General features: G+C 35.2%; 1 protein-coding gene and 1 pseudogene across 1 annotated transcript; one reads left to right on the forward strand and one right to left on the reverse strand.

Moving 5' to 3' along the window:
• Positions 1-9,750: 9,750 nt before the first annotated feature.
• On the forward strand, positions 9,751-20,214 carry LOC138941721 (odorant receptor 13a-like). The gene is made up of 4 exons (XM_070311589.1): positions 9,751-9,913; positions 10,180-10,528; positions 10,665-11,039; positions 19,835-20,214. Exons 1-4 carry the CDS (start codon positions 9,773-9,775, stop codon positions 20,173-20,175), a joined length of 1,206 nt encoding a protein of 401 aa, XP_070167690.1. The 5' UTR covers positions 9,751-9,772; the 3' UTR covers positions 20,176-20,214.
• LOC138941894 (uncharacterized) lies at positions 13,402-19,467 on the reverse strand (annotated as a pseudogene).
• Positions 20,215-21,322: the final 1,108 nt, after the last annotated feature.

Genomic DNA, 21,322 nt, shown 5'->3' on the forward strand with positions numbered 1-21,322 from the left:
GAGAAAGAGAGAGAGATAGATAGATAGATAGATAGATAGATAGATAGAGAGAGAGAGAGAGAGAGAGAGAGAGAGAGAGAATGTGTATGTGTGTGTATACGCGTATACGTTCTCTCTCACACATACATCCCATCGCATGTAGCAAACAGTTGATCGCAGCGAGCGCCTCACGTAATCACCAGCATGCGACGGTGAGTTGAGCCGCTCCTGCCTGCCTTGCGTACGCGGTCCGTAATTCGTTAACTATTTTGGCTTATAATTTAAAAACTAAGCCTCGGAAAAAATTTTGGCAAAGGAAAAATCATCTTAGAATAGTATCAAGTACATGACATTGTAAGGACAGAAGGTTGTTTTGAATCATCCTGTAAAAAACAATTGTTATACACCAGATCAGTATTTAATCAAACAAGAGATATAGAAAATATATACAGGGTGTTTCAGAACAACCTTCCATCCTTAAAATGACATATTCCTGATACGATTCTAAGACGATTTTTCCTTTACCAAAATTTGAATTGAATTGAATATAATTTTTGAATTATAAGCAAAAATAGTTAGCAAATCACGCGTCGAGTACAGAAGGCAGCCAGGATCGGCGCAACGCGCCGCAGCTAACCGTCCGACGTGTGACTACCACGCATGAGTCGCTAACTATTTTATTTTATAACATAAAATTATGCCTTAAATAAAATTTTGGTAAAGAAGAAAATGAGTAGTGATACTATGAGAGTTCTAACTCGGGTCCTCTGAGGGGGGTTGAGGGGCGAGGGGAACCCGTGGCGGGAGGTATGACGTCACGCGGGGGGACCGCGGCGAAGCGATTGGCGCTGGGGCCGCGGAGATGGGGGAGGGGGATCGCGGCGGAACGGTAGGCGCGGGGGCCGCGGAGAGGAGGAGGAAGACCACGGCGGAACGGTAGGCGCGGAGGCCGCGGAGAGGGGGAGAGGGACCGCGGCGGAACGGTAGGCGCGGGGGCCGCGGAGAGGGGGGAGATAGCGCGAGGCGTCCGCGAGTAGGTGTGAGAGAGATAGCGCTAATGATATTCTACGGGCGTGGGAGAAGGATAGCGCGAGGCGTCTATATGAGCGTAAGACAAGGATAGCGTTTGCATGCACGTTGGAAAAGGATGGCGCGAAGATATTGCATGCATGTGGGAGAAGGATAGCGCGAGGCATGCACTTGAGAGAGAGAGAGAGAGAGAGATAGCGTTTGCATGCATGTCGGAAAAGGAAAGAAGAAGGTGCAGAAATAATGGACATATTTATTTAATATAATAATAATAAAAAGTTTATTCAATACTTGTGTTTATAATACAATGTGTGTGTGCGTGTGTGTGTGTTAAAAAAAATGATAATAATATAATAATAAAACATAATAATAATAAAAAATATATATATATATATAGGCGGCGCTCCTTCTGAAACAAAAAAAAACATTATATTAATACAAATTTAATTTTTAATATTTAATATATTACGAATCTTAAAAAGATACTTACAATTATTTCTTTGACCTCTTGTTCGAAGGCTCGTCCCACGATTTCTCTACGTCCTCCTCGTAGGGCTCAAGCCCGAAGAGACGTCTTAGGTCTAAATGCAGACCGTTGGGGTCGTTATCCTCCCACACGTCCTCGCGGAACTCGCGCTCGTGCCGTCGCAGCGTTCTCACAAATCGCCGGTGTTTGATACTCACGAATCCGGGAATCTGGATATCGCACGTATATTGATACTATCAATTAAATTGAAATTGAATAATAATATATTATAAATAATTAATATGATATAAAATAAAAAATGCTACTTACTCTTTGGAAAACCACCAAATTCAACAGGGCTTTCAACAGCCTCATCGCCAGGTCCTCCGCCCACCATGACGCGTTCCAGCGACCCCGACACAACACGGCTTCAATTAATGATGGCATTTTTCAAACTTCACTTTACCACTTAAACTTTTTGTCACTCAGTGCTCGAAACGTTATAACAGCCACGACAGGGCAGACATTGTCTCGATTAAACATTTTAGAGTAGGGGATGTATCAGTTACAAAGAACGCTTACCTTTTGCACATGATAAGAAGACAAAAATTAGCATGTTTCCACGAGCAAATATCTAAAGTCTTTTAAATATGAATAATATATTATTATAATATGTAAACCACTATCGAACGGCTATGAACGGCTATTGAACAGCTTTGAACGACTATCGAACGGCTTTGAACAGCTATCGAACAACTATCGAACGGCTTTCAACGGCTATCGAACGGTTATTGAACGACAAAACAATTATTTATACATCATTCAAATATTTAAAGTCTATGTCCATGTACTAAAATGTAACATCTATATTTTAATTAACTAGCTAACGCCGCTATCTAACGTCACGTACAGAAATTTAATACTCACGTACTGGGATATGAAAGAGAAAAAAGGAAGAATAAAAGAGAATAAAATATATTTTAACAATAGTTTACTCTAAATAATGTTTGGATGAATCTTTATGATGATTCGTCCACCAATTGAATATTTTAAATACATTTTGTAAAGCGCAATTTTTTAAATGGTTTTCACAGCGCATAGTATTAGTAACATCTAGCTTATTTAACGAAGTGATATCTTCATAGTCCGCATCCAAGGTCTCAATAATAACGTCGTTTCTCACATCATCGTCAAGTATATCGACCAGCCATTCTCATTTTTCGCGTCCTTTAACGTACACGATAGGAGATGCTTCATCTTCCTCTCCCGTCGCGCCCATCACAGCTCTCGTAATCAAACGCCTAGCGAAGCTGTATGGAACGTTTCCATCCACCCATTAAAGCCCATGGTGATGTCCGATTAGCCATGAAGCTTGACATCTCTCAGATTTTGTAAGCGCACGCCATGGTACGGGACTTGCAAAAAAGTAATGAGAGAGAACAATTCCATTTCTCAATATCGCTACTTCCTTCACGATAAAGTTTCGCCCGATAATGAATCCCTGCAGATCCACAAACGTTGACGCGATCATAATATTACCGTACGATTGCAAGAACGATGTACGACTGTTGCCGATCGTCAAAATATCAGTCTTTATATATTTTGACATTGGAGGGGATATTTGCTGATTTCGGTAATTTTATGAACTACGTTGGTCAATGGGCAATATTCGACAACGCGATCGTGTAAGATGAGACAATAGGCGGTAGTATTTGTCGGTATATCCTCCTTGCACTCAAACTCTAATCTCACGTCCACGGTGGAATTTTTAACAGACTCGTTTTGTCGCGAGTAATCGATAACCGCGAGAGGACCACAATGTAGAAATTTTGAAATGTTTAATAGCACATCATCTTTATCATATCCATAATAAGATTTGCGAAAACGAGAGTACATATCGAACAAGAGGGCGAATCTATTTTTATCAAAATCTAAATTCAAATCATCGTAGGGATAAAATTCCGAGTTTAGATAGAGTTTAACGTTGGTCAATTTGCAGTCGTCGAATGTAGTAATATCTTTTGACACAGCATTTTTTCTGCCAATCTGCAGCGCAAAGATCACATATCGCGGCTTCTCCAGCTGAGAGGCGGCTTTCACGGTCCACGAATGCTTGGTCGTATTATGCAATAGAGGAAATTCGTATAGATCCCAAGAGCGAAAACTGATATTCAAATATCGCCCGCTTTCCAACGCGCGCAGCTAGGATAGTTTATTGACCTCGCTCAATATTACATGTGGCATACGCCATTGTATCTTGAATAATTCGATATCAGCTTCAACCGAAGCATGTCCAAATATGGAATTGTTGTCGTTGCGCGAACGTATCAGAATTAATTCGTGACGAGCGTTGATCACAATTCGCTTATAATCTTCGCAAAAACCCAATAGTATGTTTAGCGGCACGCAAAAATTGAAGTAAGATTCAACAGCATTATGTGACATATTCCACGCAGCATTCCCCAAGATTTTACCTTTCTCGGTTGTTAGAGAGATATAGTTTTTAATCGTGGAAGTTATTCCAACGTTTCTGTTGCGGTCAATCTCCACACCGTTGAGTTCATATTGAAGTTCATCAAACATAAACGCGACACAATTGTTTCCCAATACCACTCTTCCCTCTTCAGCAACTTTACGCACCATCAACTTTCCTTCGACGTATAGAAAACTTTCACATGGTAACGTGTACAAATCTTGATGTTGTATCGGTATCCGTATCTCGTCGCTATATCCAAGCGTTGTGTTGGCGTATGGATTGTGCGTATGGGTCTCAATTTTGACGATACGGTCGTCAAAGATCGGCTCACCTCCGATATTCAAGATGTCAATCATATTGTTAAGTATTTCGTACGACGAATCCCAATGATTTTAAAAACTCGCGATTCAACGCGCTCAGCTTCTTTTTAGCGTAACCAGATATCTGATTATTGTCACCCGATATAGCAGTCACTCGCCTTCTCGCAAAAATATTGTCCCTCGCAAAGATATTGTCTCTCGCGTGCTCCGTACTTCCGTTCAACACAAGCATTTCATTTGTCTAACGCTTTATTTTTGCCGCCGTCGTATATGCAATCTTACGGTAATTTCCTCTCCTCGAAAATCGAGCAAATCCTTTTTGATCAACAATGCGTATCGTTAAATCAGTAATGCTCCGTGCGACGATCGGTAGATAAATGATCTGTGTAGGCATTTCCGATATTTTATATCCTGGCGGCACGCTCGGTGAAAATTCATGTATTGTGTGTACGCGCCAGTGGTTACGCTGCATTCTATACGAATAATATTTACGCTAATAATATTTATCGGTACATCCGATTCGTGCCATTTCCGAGGCTGTAATATACGATTCGACGAGAATCCCAACAACGATCCAACGTTGCCCGGTTTACTAAAATTTATCCTATAGACACATTTGATTTCACTTTTTAGCGTATTATGATTAGCGCGAAGCGTTATTGGATATTCATCGTGTTCTTCGCCATCAACAATATCGTTGGAATCAACTACGCGTCGATGTCGTAAAATTGCATGTCGGAGATATTCGTTTATAGCATGTAATTCGTACGATCCCTCGGGAATCGTAATTTCCTTATCGTCGTTATCAAAATAAAATTTATTATTCCAAGAATTCACGTTCGACATCGTATGATACGTTTCAAAGTCCGTTAAACCAAGCTCGTAATAGCCGTTTAAATCTATAAAGTAGCCGGAAAGTAGCTTACAGCAAGAGCGCTACTCTTGCCGGTCAATGTAAGTGTGAGCGACATGCTGGAAAACTGTCAAACGAATACTGAGTCGCGACGGTGAATTGTCAGGCTTTAAATTCATATCTATCATCGACCGTTTGAAGAAATCGAAGACACAATTGTCCACAAATACTTCGATTATAATTTTGATAGCCCGTGTGATTGTATTCTATATTTGCAACATTCTGTCCAAAATATCGCACTAACTCCTTGGGCGGTCGCAGATTTCCAAAACTATCGAAATATACTACACGATCTCCCCTCTTTGCATACGCAACCCAATGAGTACCGGAACCATCGACGTCATCCAAATTGACGATACCGTTCTCATTTCGTCGTACACCGTTTATCGGTAAATTATTGCGCATGAAAACACTTCTAAAAAATTGTATACGCATACGTCTTGCAAGCTGTTCCAATTATACATTGGTTGTTACACCGACAGGCATTTTTATTTTGACATTTTTTTTTCTTGGCTGCTGTTGAGAACCCTCGTCCACGCTTGTATGGAGCGAGATAAAGTCCGTGACCTTCCATGGCGCGATTATGACGTTGCATTTCTTCGAGCGGACGTTGCGTCGCCTTGCTATCGTTCACTGCCTTCGCGATTCCCGCTGCTCCGCCAGCCAACGAACCGAGAACTCCCAATAATGGTAAAATTGGTAAGATAGATTGCCTTCATAGCCGCCCAAACAGCTGTAGCGGCTGCTCTTTCGCCAAGAGTCGAATCTCTCGCGGTAATACGCGTTCGCGCTTTCGTGGCGAGTATATTATCCGCAATGTGTCGTTGATCGAGATTGTTGCTTCGGGAATAAACTATGTCGTGCTCGCGACACGCGGCATCCAATGGATTGATACCTCGATCGCCTCTAGCCAATCTTCTTTAGCCGTCTCTATCGAGATCTTTTGGATGAAGTACCCTTCTCTCTCCACAGTGTAATTCCAAGACTTTTAATAGCCCTCCTCCCCTTTTCTCCCTACCGTCCAACTTTAATTTCTCTAATAATTTGTTTCAAGTAATTTTTCTAAAACTATTTATTGTAAATTTTCAACCAGAATTTAAATTTTAGTTTCTTCGTTTATATCCGGTTGATGTCCTTCGTATTTATTGTAACACTCGCGAAAACATAATTTTCCTTTACGTAGACTCACGCACACGAACACAATTACACATTAGAATTTAAGAAAATATATTTTATAAATAAGACTTCGTAAATCGAATTAAATGTTCCTTTATTAAATTTTATTTTTTTTTAAATCATTTATTTTCATTTTCTTGAATAAATGTAACATTAAATTTTAAATTTGATTAATTCATTAACCCGACCTTTTTCCTGTTATCCGAAATCGCACAAGGTCCCGTCCCGGGTAATAATGATTCAGTTCCTTTACCAGAAAAGGGACCGCCGAGTGAACGACATTTCGATAGAGTAAGAGCGATCCTTCCGGTCGTTGACCTATCTGAGGCTCTGGTCTGCTCGTTCGACTCTAGGACATGCATCGTCTAGCGTTTGTCTAGAGGTAAGTAAGTTACGCTAATCCCGATGACTCTTCCTTTCATTGAGTCTGGACATAACACACTATATTATAATATAGAGAAATAATTGGTAATGTTCTTGTGTACTATATCTACTAACAAACACACGACTAGATACTGCCTAATGTGAATTTTTGCCGCAGTATGTAAAAGAGCCAACAAAAGAGACATAAAATAAGAGACGTGAAGCATATACTCAAATATCCGAATGAAAACAGATGTTTCAAAATCGAATTAAAAAACAGTTGTAACGATGCACCCCCCCATCGTTACCCGGCATGTAGCCAGCCGGAAGTCTGCCGCCCGGCGAACACCAGCCGGGCAGTGGCAGAGGTGCCTAGCGCCCTTTTTAATACTTCAATCACCGCGGTTGTGATAAACAACCATACGGCCGTTATACGGCCGCCGTTACGCCGAAGCCCGAGCACAGCCGAACGCTGCCGGAAGATCCCGAGCGTCACTCGCCGAAACGTCGCGTCGTTTCGCCCAGGGGAAGCGACGCGTTTACCGTAATTACCCGCCGAAAACAACGCGTCGTTATCCCCACCCGGGGGCGAATGACGCAATTACCGATAGACGCTCGGGTATAAAAAGACAGCGTTTCGGCATCTCGGGACGAGAACGATTCCTGAATCCGCTCGAACAGTACGCTCCGAGATACTGTACCAGAACCGATCCTGAAATTCGCAGCAACGACGGAACGTGAGGTTGACGTGTTCGCAGCCTCCGCCGAGCATTCTCGGTTTCCGTGCAGTCTCCGAAATCCTGATACAAATCCGACTAACTCGACGAGAGCGGAGTGTTCGCCGTTCTCCTAGATTACGGTTTATCATCCGACCGCTCCAGCCAGCCGGACCGTGGGTTTGCGAGTTCGCTGCCCCGTCGAGTTTTCTTGACTCCACCGCGCTATCCTCAACTCCGCGAAAGGAAGCAGGGACGGAGAGTTCTCCGCCCGGTCGAGGGTACTCGATCTCCGATCGCATTTCCCTACCACTGGGAATACGCGCTTAATCCCGCGACAACGATCAAAACTGTTGTGATACTTGCGAATTATAATCGCCGCGCTGAAATACCTGTCGCCTAATATTCCATTATATTCCGCGCGCCGTCAAAATAAACACGGCCTTGCCGTACACACGCCGACCGACCGCGCCCGATTTCTTGCGCGTTTCGCGTGCCGTCAAAATAAACACGGCTTTGCCGTACGAATATTATAAGCGTTTCGATATATCGAACATCGCGCACTGAATAACGAACGCGCATTGCATTTAGCGCGTTGCACCATCCGCCGCGCGCTCGCTATTGTAAATCGACCATTGCCAAACGAGGCAAATAAAGACGATATCTGTTAACTAAATCTTTCGTGTGTCTCACCTTTTCACGAGCCCTGATTCCGACCGAGCTCATCCACGCACTCGCGAAAAGTAACCCCGTTACACAGTAATAAAATCAATCTGCTGAAAGCATACTGTGACGTTGACTACACAAGAGATCCCTAGACAAAGAAAATTATTGTACAACCATTAGATTCATAAGATTTATTTTACTTTGTTGAGGGAGCAATTAATTGAAGTTCAAGAATATAATCGGTAATCGTATTGTCCGGCACAGAGACTGAGTATATTGTTGCAGCGGAATGTTGTAAAGCAATGCTGAGATTTACTTGCAATTTTCGGCCGGATTTCTTGACTCACGCCTACTGCTCCCCTCTTACTGCTCGGATTTTAGCAACGCAGCGCCGGACGCTCGTAACTAAGGAGCGCGTCACTTAGTCTCAGGAACGTGCGTATCACAAATGTAATAGCGCAATACTGAAAAAAATTGCAGAAGAATTGCTATATTGCCCTTCCAAGCGCGAAGGGCCGCACTCAAGAATAAAGTATCCTTAATATCGCTGTTCTGAGGAAATCGACAGTTGTGTTGACTTGTGCTAGATTAGCACAACTCAGATATGCAATACTGTCTTTATCGGATAATTACAAAGTCGAATTATGAAAATAGAAGTCGAGCGCGAAGAGCCGCGCTCAAAAGTACAATATCCTTGATATTGCTGTGCTGAGGAAATCGAAAATTGTGCTGACTTGTGCTAGACTAACACAACTCAGATATGCAATTATATGTCATTTGGATATCTGATGTGAACGTAAACGTTGGTTGAATGTAGTATTTTTTATGCAAAATTATTTTTTATAACTTTTTTTCTTACTACTATTTTTTTTTAAATACTACTATTTTTTAAATATTTTAACACATTGTTAGTACAACTTAACACAATAATTAAGAAAATTGAAAAAAATGAAAAGTGTGGGGCTAATCTAAAAAATTGTTTTTTCCATTTTTTCCTGCATTTTTTATATTATAGTTTTAATATTCGAACACAATATAACATAGACTTAGTATAATTCAACACAACTTTGGAAATTAATTCTAAAAGTGAGGGACTAACTTCGAACAGATGTTGAGACACACACACACATACACACAAATTATGACAGAGAGGTATCTTTGACTCAAGATATTTGCGATGTTTTCTTAGTTTTTTTAATCCTGTATATACATCAATATTCTTGTACGTAACTTTGCGATATTGATAACATATTTTACCAAACATTACATAAGAATATATCACAATTAAGAGTTGAATGTTTATATTCATACCACTATTGTAAAAAAATAAATGTCAAAATGCACGATTCTACACTAATCGACACGAGGATACGCATATATACGTAATCTTATCGAATTCGCCGCTGTTCCATGAAAGTTGGCGGAGTAGTGTAAGGACATGGATCTCTTTTATCTTACCGACCTAAGAAAAGTTCGGAACGAAAACTAATAAAACATGAGTTCGTCGAGGTAATAGGCTAATGTGGCCATTTCCAGTTTGTGATAATTCATGATAATGCTTGACGAAAATGATCGTAAATCGATGTTAAAGTGGCAAATTTTTGTTTGTAACAACTGAACAAAGTGCATTTGAATGAGGCAGTCATTCGAGCCGTCCCGATCACCAGAATGTCGACCGAACATTGGAACGACGACATCGCCTACACTTTTTCTGCTCATAGAATATTCTTAAGAATATACGGTCTGTGGCCATTGCAAGCGCAGACGCTGTTCACGAGGATACGATGGAGCTTCTGTATTATTGCGCAGGTACGTCAATATAAGCTGAATAGCTATATAATATAACGTATATACGATAGAAAAAAACGCAAAAAGGAGTTGATATGCAAAGTAATTTTGTAATATTTTTTTCGCGATAATAATGAATAAATACATCTTTTTCTACTGGTAATTAAAATTTTTTAGTTGCTGTAAAAATTTATAATCTATTATAATATACAAAAGTTATTATTATGTTTCCTTTGTCAGTAGCATACGCGTACATTCATTTCTGAGTCAAAAGAATTATTATTTAGTTGATGGTGCTACCCTTTGTAACATTGGATCTCATGTGGAGCAATGAGAACGCGGATACAGGTATAGAAAGTATACTATATTTTGTGTCCGCGGTGCTTGGGATCATAAAACAATTGTGTATCGCTGTCAATCAAAAGAAACTAGGCATAAACATTAATGCTGCTATTGATGATTGGTTGTCCGCTAAAGACGATGAGGAAACTCGAAAGATTATGAAAAAATATGCGATTAAAGCCAGAATTCTCACTTTCATATTGCTATATTCGGCTTGCGGATGTTTTTGTATTTACGTATCAGCGATCGCGTTTATAAATCTGAAGCAGATATTTTTCACGGATTCATTGGATGGTAAAATTCACTTGTATATTTATCAATATATTACTAATTTTTGTTGGTGTAATTTCTTAAATTCAGTCGTTTATTGTGATATGTTATACGTGCTAAATAACGTTACCTTTATATTTTGCATTCTCATGGTATGCAGCTAATGCTAATACAACAAATTGGATACTCCTGGTTCCATCTGGCCCATTGGGCAAATCGATCACTGGTTCGCAATATGTTATAATCCTCCTTATTCAAATTGTTCAAACATCCATAATATGTTCGACGCAATGTATCATAGATAGCTTTTTCTTCAACGTTACCATGCATCTCTCTGGTCAACTTGAAGTCCTTAAAAACAGATTCAAAATTTTCTTGAGCAAGCCAGACACTGAGGCAAATTATCGAAAAAAATTCGTCGGCTTAATTAATAGGCACAGTGAATTAATGGAATTCTATCAAAATTTAGAAGACAGCTTCCATTTTTTTATATTATCTCAACTCGTGATGGTGACGATTATGCTTGCACTAATAGGTATATAGTATACGATAAAGATTTTATTAAATAAAATAAATATATATAATAATAATAATTTAATTTGGTAAATATGCTTATTAGGACTTACTCGCAATGATCTTAATCTTGACATATGTTATTAAAGTCATGATCCTAAGTAACATCCAAAAGGTTTTAGCCGTCGCTCATTTTTTATTAAAAAGTCATTAACAATTAAATTGTACAATAAGAACAAGTATTATATGCAATAATCTAAACTTCTCCGATTTGAAAAACCATGAATTTTATATTAATTGTATATTTAAATATTTAAGTAAATGCATGGATGCGGGAGGCTCCATCACTTTATAATAATTTTTTCTAATAATTTTCATTCAAAAAATAGAAATTAGTTTGAGTTAGATTAGAATTTTTTGGGGCGGAAATGGAGGGGCTCCACCGCTTTCCCGCTCACTCATTCATTTTACAGTGACTATACAGACAATAATTTATTTAATAATTATTACGGATGCGTACATATGCATGTGTGTATATCTATGGTATATCTATACAGGATGTCCGGAATCGGAGTTAATTGCATCACCGCGCTTACACTCATGCAAATTGATCCATCTTTTTTAATTAATTTCTCAATAATTATTACGAAAATCGCAAAATGGTAAAAGACTTTCCTACTCATTGTCAGTTTAATCCGCTCTATCTGTAAACGATGGGTGATGCGATTGATTCCGGACATCCTGTATACAAATGAAGTTTTGTGTGAAATTCACATAGGACCGTACAATTATAAATCGTACAATTATATTGTTTTTTTTTATATACAGGGTGACTCGCAATGACCTATTTTTACTTAAATACTTAAATATACAATTAATATAAAATTCATGCTCAGAGATCTTCCGATTATCATATTTAATACTTGTTCTTATCGTATAATTTAATTGTTAATAACTTTTTAATAAACAACGAATGATGGCTAAAATCTTTTGGATATTACTTAGGATCTTGACTCTAACAATATCTCTAGTAGCACAAGTTTATTGCAGCAATATTGGCTAACAATATATACCCAATTTTTTATATTGGATATAAACCGATTTTCCATATTGGTCCAATATTGTAAAGTAGACGCTCTCCATTTTCGAGCTAATATTAAATTGTAATATTGGATCAATATATGAATTTCATCTTTAACCAATCTTGGTTAAAATTGAAGTTCATATATTGGTCCAATATAATAAACAATTTTGTTAGATTGAATACAAATCGATTTCTAATATTGGATTAATATTGTAAATTCTTTTTTAACCAATATTAAATGGTATTATTGGACCAATACATCAACTTCTTCAATCAATATTGCTAAAAATTAATTTTGCATCATGATATACCATGTCTCTATATCAATATTGATAAGAATATTGATAAATCATGATGAAAAATAAATTTTTACCAATATTGATTAAAAAAATTTAATGCATTAATTCATAAATATAGTTCATTATTAGCCAAAAATAAATATAAAACCTGCTGTTACTAAATTCTAAACAAATTAAAATAAAAAATGAACATATACAAAAAGATAATTACAGTTTACAGTTTAATACCTTTCTAATTTTTAATTTTATTCAAAGTTTATAAACATTCTTATACAAATATAATATTATATATTAATATGATAATAAAGTTTTATATGAATTTAACAAGTTTTAGAAATATAATATAAAGTTCTAATAAAGAAATTTTAATATATAAGTAATAATATTCTCTTTGGTATAATCAATGAAAGAAACCTTTTATAATACTCTTTGGTACAGTCGTTGAAAGAAACTGTTTATTAATTATGCTCTCTTCTCTCTTTTCTACCTCCTTCTCTGTCTCCACTCTCTGCAAGGAACTTCGATATTTTTTTTAGAATTTCACTTTTTGATGCGTTTTGTAATTTTCTCGAAACAATTTCTAGAAATAAAAAAATCTATAAATAAGTTCCTACTAAATTGTATACAAGTTTTTCATTCCAAACTTAGTTCTTAATTAGTTATTAATATAAAAAAATCTATATACTCTATACTAAATATCCAAAAAAACAATAATTTCTAAAATTTGAAAATTATATCAGAATAAGTTATATATAAATATATGTCAATTTATTAATTAGTATAAATTTGAACAAAAAATAGCGAAGTATACTATGTTTAATATATATTCCATTTTGTATATAAAATTTGAAAAATTTGTTTGAATTTTGTTAGTATTTTTTGATAAATTTTTAAAGATATTTTTACTAATAAAAAATTAAAACTTACCAAATACTGCAGCAGCAATTTTGATTGCAGGAAAATCACGCTTTTTTTGCTTTCCACAACCACTAAAGTGTATTGATACAGCTTTCTTCGTAAGCAACTTCATTACTGAGAGCACTAATTCTTTCACCGTTTCTTCAAAAGCAAGGTTGAGATACTTTACCTAAAAATTAAAATGATTGTTTATATAATAAAGATATTTGTTAAACTTAAATAAATTACTTGAAGTAGACTATGTTATATAGTTCTATTTTTATATTTTTTAGTTCTATTTATATATTTTATATTATATAATATATTATTAAATATTTTATATATATATATATATATATATTGGGTTGAGTAAAAAGTCATTGCGTATTTTTGCAACAGATGGCATTAGTTCAGTTTTGGCAGTACTAGAGTCATTCACACATATGTTTATCATATATCGTTTAACAGCTGACGGTTTAAGCTTCATTAAAAAAAAAAATTGAGCGATTTAGTTGAGTTTTGAAGATTTTACAACAAGTTGAAGATGAAAGACCAAACTGTGCATTTTCGCCATATTTTACTGTTTTACTTCCGTAAAGGCAAGAACGCGCGTCAAGCTTGTGAAAAATTGCGTAAAGTTTACGGTGACGATGCTCTACAAGAACGTCAGTGGTTCAAGAAATTCCGCGCTGGTGATTTTGATCTCAAAGATGCTCCTCGGTCAGGAAGGCCCACCGAGGTTGATGACGACAAAATAAAGGCATTGATCAAGTCAAACCCACGTTACACGACACAAGAGATTGCAGAAACATTGAAAATCAGTCAAAAAAGTGTTCACGTCCACCTAAAGAAGCTGGGATACGTAAGCAAGCTCGATATTTGGATTCCTCATGAACTCAAAGAAGTTCATTTGACGGCGCGTATAAACATCTGTTATATGCTCATGAAACGTGAAGAAAACGATCCTTTTTTTAAACGAATGATAACTGGTGATGAGAAGTGGATTGTTTACAACAATGTGGAACGCAAACGGTCTTGGTCCCGACGTGATGATTCGCCTCAAATGACTTCAAAAGCAGAACTTCATCAGAGGAAGGTTATGCTCTCAGTGTGGTGGGATTGGAAGGGTATGGTGTTTTTTGAGCTCCTACCAAGGAACCGAACAATCAATTCGGATGTGTACTGTCCGCAAATGGACAGTTTGAACGAATCTGTCATCCAGAAACGTGCGGAGCTTGTCAATCGTAAAGGAGTTGTGTTCCATCACGACAATGCGAGACCACGCACATCTTTGGCAACCCGTCAAAAATTATTGGAGCTTGGATGGGATGTGTTGCCCCACCCAGCATACTCGCCTGACCTTGCGCCGTCAGACTTCCACTTGTTTCGCTCTTTTCAAAACTCCTTGCGTGGAATAACGTTAAATTCAGATGAGGCGGTAAATCAGCACCTTGTTCAGTTTTTCGCCAATAAAGACAGATCCTTCTACGAACGGGGAATTATGAAGCTCACCGAAAGATGGCAAAAGGTCATCGGATAAAACGGAAAATATATCATTGATTGATCTTTGTTCTTTATATAAATAAATGACTTTGAAAAACATACAAAAAATACGCAATGACTTTTTACTCAACCCAATATATATATATATATATATATATATAATAAAACATAATATTATGCACAAATAATACATTATGTATGTATGCATGTATGCATGTATGCATGTATGTATGTAATGTGTGTGTGTGGGTTTTATTTATGTATAATACTGTATTATTATAAATTAGTAACATTGATCATTATGTGATAATTGTTTTAGATATCTTTTTATGCTAAAGAAGTTAAGCTTTATATTACATATTTCCATGAAATCGATACCAAATAAACATTAAATTTCTTCAAAAAATAAAACTAACTTTCGTTTAAATTTATCTACATATCCTGTGTCATGATAATAGAACAATTCAATATAAAAATAGATATAGCAAGTAAAAATATAAAGTCTATACCTGTATGTCCCAAAACTCTTATATTGACAGAGCTCCAATCATCACTGGGTACAGTACTGTTCTTTAGGTATCTTTTTCGGATTGATGGAGTTATGTTTTTAGGCCATAATGCAGTTTTGTTATTAGATAATATCTAAAAAGAAATATTATCTTCAAATACAATGCATTTGGCTTCTACTTCTAAAAAATTAATTATTTTAAATTAGTCTTACAATTTATACATTCTACAATATATATTTTTAATTTCTGAGATTCACAAGGATAACTAAAATAAATACTGTATTTTGTAAATTGCTTACAAATTAACAATTATATTTCTTGTGCATTTTTAAGAACAATATCGAAAATTCGTATAATATTTCCATTTTTTAACAACGCATAACGATCAGCTCTATGACAGGCCACAAAATGATACTTGTCAATAATTATCTCTTTATACTGACTTAGATTAGAGCTTTCCATGCCAGCAACAAGTGGCCCACTTTCATGTTTTCGTTTTAAAATACCCAATTAGAAATATATTTCCCAGGAATGGAAGTATTTTCAGAAAGTCGTCGTGATAATTGTGCTAATGATTTTTTCCCACCCCGAAGAGATCTTTTTATTTTCCCCAGAAAATTTTCAAAATCAAACGCACTTATATCATCTAATGTCCTATTAAAATTTTTAACATCATCTGGAAGATGAACATTTGGTCCAAAGAACTCATCAAAAGTCTTAACAAATTCTATCAGTAAAGCCCGTGCATAATTACATAATTGTACTGCTAAGTTTGGATGTGAAAGAATAAATATAACAGTATGAAAAATCTTAAAATGTTCCATATGATTATTTGAAATAATTCCATTCAGAACAAAAAGTGAAGATACAAGAGAAATTGGCGTAGTTCAGTAGCTTTCCATTTTTTCATTTTATTCAAATTTTATGGTTTCCTTGAAAAATCTACAGGAATGTATTTGTGCAATGATTCTAATCTTTTGGATAAGATATTAATTCTTCTTGCATCTAATTTACAAAAATAATTATTTCCTTGCACCATTTGAAAAAGCATTCTTCTCATAACTCCTAAATAAACTAAATGCATTGGATCTAATATGAATTTTGTAACCATAGGAAAATTAATCTCTGTTAAAGGAGAAATACCATTGTGATGCCCCAACTGCGTTTGTAGCAAAAAATTCTCATCTGTTCTTATTTGAACACCGATTTCATTAAATATTGTTGCACCAAACGGATGTGTTTCTTTTTGTGTGCATCTTTCGCAACCATAAAAACCATCATGATCTTCAATTACTTTAACAAAAGCTCTAGCAGGTGCATCACAAATAAAACTTAAAACCGTAACTGAATATAGTTTTGTATCGATAGCTAGCCCAACATCACAAAGATTTTTGTACTCTTGTATAAAATCTTACCGATATTCATGTACATCTAGAAGTTTAGATTGGCCGCAGTATACAGCAACAATGAAAAGATCAAGTTTACAAAATGATTGATCTATTTTGCAAAGTATCGGCCAAAATTGAATTGATGAACTATTGGTTAATGGCAGCCAATCAAATAAGTTTATTTCTTGTAATAATTTCAATAAGGGTAACAAAGGGTTACAAACAAAGATTTTAAGTTATTGGCAATTCCAAAATAACAATATTTTCCACCATACATATCAAGAACAGAAGTTTTTCTTGGTGTTTTTAATAAAATCCTAGCATCAGTAAATTCAATAAAATTGTATTTCTTTAATATATGCAATAGAGAGAATTCAAAGCGGCATGAGAGATTCTATATTCAACACTGGGCAAGATTACTTGCTAAGTTAGAATTTATATTTACTGTAGAATTTGTTAATATATTATAACTATTACTAATAGAAAATTCTGCAATATTATTATCGTTAGAATTTCTTTCAAAATCATCTTCAGATAACTAATATTCAATAGAAGAGCATGAGCTATCAGATTCATTATTAACACAATTAAAATTTATACCTTCATTCTCATTTATTAACCAATCAGAAAGGAATTCACATTCATTGAATTGCTGGCAATGCTCTAACAAGTCAGAATTAAAAGATTCTTTAGAATATTTTGATCTAATTGGTTCTTCAACACTATTTGTTTCCTTATCCTCTGTCTTAAATATTGCAAGATGTTTTTTAACTCTTTCATTAATTTTTTTTCCATTTAGTACGTTTCTTTGAAGACATTGTAAATATTAAACTATATATTACCTTTTATCTATTAATAACTATATATTATCTATTATTTATTGTATTAACTATATATTTATTAATTATTTATTAATAGTAACCGTTAAATGATATATATACGAATGTCGTTTTTAGAGGATAGGGATGGAATGGATTTAAAAATGATGGAATTTAAGAAAAGTAGCGTAATAATCTGCAAAATATGATTTTAGAAATAATACATACTGTGTATCTAGAGTAAGAGGCAGGGTATACGATAAATCCTGATAAGGGATAAAAGATTAATTTTTACCTTGATTATAAGATTGCGAGTCCTCCTCTTCCAATTTTTTGAACAACCAAATTTCAAGATTTGATGCCGAAATAGCTGATTTCAATATCACCTTGTTCTTACTAGTGCGAACAAGTAACAGTCGAGATTTATAGAATTATAATTTATGAAAAGTAAAGATTTGGTTGTAAGAAAATTATTGGTCACAAGCAATAATTTTATAATAAATAATATTGTACATATTTTTATTAAAATACGAATAAAAGACAAAATTACATGCTTCAAAAAAAATTAGATAGCTTCAATTAAGAAGAAAAATTATTACCTTTATCATACGTTTATTGTTATTTTTCTTTTTTATTATGTTTTTTCTTAATTATAATTAGACTTTCAAATAATTTATTTGTACACCAGATGAATAAATGAATGTTGTAAGTACAAAAATTTTCCAAACAAAAGATATAAAAACGAAGTCCGAACAAAGGATAAAAACGTGCACAAACACGTCTACGTTTACTTCGGTTTATGGGACGATAACAAACGGAAACACACGCACGTTTATCGTTTATCGATTAATGAGACAAAACTAAGTTGTATCACGCACTGCCGATACTATGTTGTAATAGTATCTGGGTTAAGTTAAGTAACTCGCGTGGCGCGAAATGGATCTTTTCTCATTGGGCGCGTTCAGCAGAACAAACCGCTTAGTACTAATCGAACGTGATTGACTCTTACCTTTAGAACCAGCAAATCAACGTAGAGCAGTGCGTTCTCTCTTGCTCGCACAGAGCATAGCGTGTCATAGCGCTCTCTTTCGTCATGCTACGTGCGAGCGAGAGAGAACGCAAGGGAGACGAAACAGAGTATGTCCTTTTTTACGTGCACCTCGGCTCCCACTCCTCTAGATATACTGTGTCTATGGTAAAAGCGCAATATTCTAGTAGCAGAAGTTCTCACTAAAATTTTCTATTTAATATTTTATTTTGTATTAATAATAAAAAAATAAGTATTTTTATTATTAATACAAAGTAAAATATCAAATTTTAATGAGAACTTTTGCTACTAGAGTATTGCGCTATTACATTTGTGACACGCACGTTCCTGAAACTAAGTGACGCGCTCCTTAGTTACGAGCGTCCGACGCTGCGTTGCTAAGATCCGAGCAGTACTCCCGAGAGGAGCAATAGGCGTGAGTCAAAAAATCCGACCGAAAGTTGCAAGTAAATCCCAGCACTGACGTAGAGTATTGATAAAATGACAATTTAGCAGTTGTTCTGCTGAATGCGACCAATGTGTCTATTTTACTAGGCTGCATACGTAGTCAAAGAAACCTACGATTCATTGCAACAAATTTGAAATTTATTGCACATCAGATCGGTTTATTCAATTTTATATAAAAATGCAGGTTTCCCAAAAATACTACAATTTAATTAACTGTAAAGAAACAGTACTGCAATATAAAAATTATATTAAATATAAAATAAATTCTCACATATAACGAGCGTGCAATATTGGCAGTGCACTTGCATTGATTTTATTACCAATATTGGTGTCATCGTCGGCACTGCAATATTGGCAGCACATTTGCATTGATTTTATTACCAATATTGGTATCATCATGGGCACTGCAATATTGGCAGCACATTTGCATTGATTTTATTACCAATATTGGTGTCATCGTGAGTACTATAATATTGGCAGCACATTTGCATTGATTTTATTATCAATATTGGTGTCATCGTGGGCACTGCAATATTGGCAGCACATTTGCATTGGTTTTATTACCAATATTAGCTTTGCATTGGAAAATAATTGGCCAAGACATTCCCAATATAACTAATATTTAGCCAATGTATGCCAATGTATTGCCAATGTATTGTGCTACTAGGGATATGTCAAGTTAAGGTCATTAGTGATAAGTCCTCTAATTACCTTTAATTTATTTAATTATTTACACATATTATTACACATAATTATTGTCATATTGAGACTATCATTTTCGTCTCTTATTTTATTTTTTGAAATAAATTTTTTTTTATATTTAGGATTACGTATAAATTTGTGCCTAAACGAGAAAAATCATGTTGAAATGGCAAAGAGCGTTCTAGTCTTGAACTACTTATTAACGGAATCACTAGTACTCACCTATGGTGGTGATTTCCTACAAAGGGAAAGTGAAGGTATATTTTATGCATTATACACGACTTCCTGGTTCACGCTTCCTTTAGCGCTGATGAAGGATCTGCACTTTGTGATGATGAGGTCGAATATTCCATTTCGTCTTACCGGTGGAAAATTTTTCTACGTTAATCGTGAGACGATGATGTACATTCTCAAGACAGCAGTCTCGTATGTTTCCGTTTTACGAATAGCATTAAAAGAATAATGATGATCTCTAATTCGTGTGTAAATACGTGTTTCAATATGTGTATATATGTTTGGGTGTCTGTATATCAAGACTTAAAATATGCAGAAAACAATATTGTACAAATATTACACTGTAAAAGATGCAAAATATTATTATATTATTGATTAAAGTACGTATATTTTACAACATACTTTTTTGTATAGTGTAATTTAGATATTTTTAAATTATTTAATTATAAGATTATCAAGTAAATTATCAAGCATTGCGTCGTTTGTCAGTTAAAAAAAATTTGATTACAATTAGCTGTTTATAATATTCATAGCTAAATTGTGGCATATAAATTATCAAGCTCAGAGATATTTTTATATTTATTATTAATTACAACAATTACTCAGACAATTACTCAGACATCCGCTTTTTTTTTAATTTGATGACATATTTTTATATTTTCTGGAAAATATATTAACAATTTTTACATTAAAATATATTAGTTAATTAGTTACAAACAACAATTTCAAAGTCACCATGAAATTAAAATATATTTTAATGCACCATGAAATATACAGAATGTCCGGAGTCAATCGCATTACCTGTCGTGTGCAGATAGAGCGGATTAAACTGAGTAGGAAAGTCCTTTATCATTTTGCGATTTTTGTAATTATTTTGTGATTATTGAGAAATTAATTTTAAAAAATCGATCGATTTGTGTGAGTATAAGCGCGCGGCGAGAAAGAACGGCCCAGGGACAACCCAAAAGTTTACGGTCGCTAGGCGTGCGACGAAATTGTGGGAAGAGCGATCTACAAATGACAATGATTACATACAGGCGATACATAACGATGAACTCTCGCGTCCTAGCAATCACACATCACACAATGGGTTGTCCTTTTTTACTGTGCGCTTACACGAATTGGTCGACCTTCTTTAATTAATTTCTCAATAATTATTACAAAAATCGCAAAATGGTAAAGGACTTTCGTATTCAGTTTAATCCGCTCTATCTGTATACGACGGTTGATGCGATTGACTCTGGACATCCTGTATATTTGATTGTTTATTTCGAAAGGAAATTCAATTTTTTATATTTAAATTGTCTTCTTTTTACATTAAAAAAATGGTGATATATTAATTGTAATACGGTTTTAAGTTTACGTGTATATTTATC

Source organism: Polyergus mexicanus, unplaced genomic scaffold (genome assembly GCF_030449975.1).
Source record: "Polyergus mexicanus isolate NDT 795.1 unplaced genomic scaffold, iyPolMexi1.0 SCAF_20, whole genome shotgun sequence".
Taxonomy (NCBI): domain Eukaryota; kingdom Metazoa; phylum Arthropoda; class Insecta; order Hymenoptera; family Formicidae; genus Polyergus; species Polyergus mexicanus.

Bases quoted from the DNA above. Each gene is read 5' to 3' on its own strand.
- LOC138941721 (XM_070311589.1), top strand. From the start codon at position 9,773: ATGTCGACCGAACATTGGAACGACGACATCGCCTACACTTTTTCTGCT. The intron at 9,914-10,179 runs GTACGTCAATAT...ATTATTATTTAG, and splicing joins GCTTCTGTATTATTGCGCAG to TTGATGGTGCTACCCTTTGT. The intron at 11,040-19,834 runs GTATATAGTATA...TTTTATATTTAG, and splicing joins GATTATGCTTGCACTAATAG to GATTACGTATAAATTTGTGC.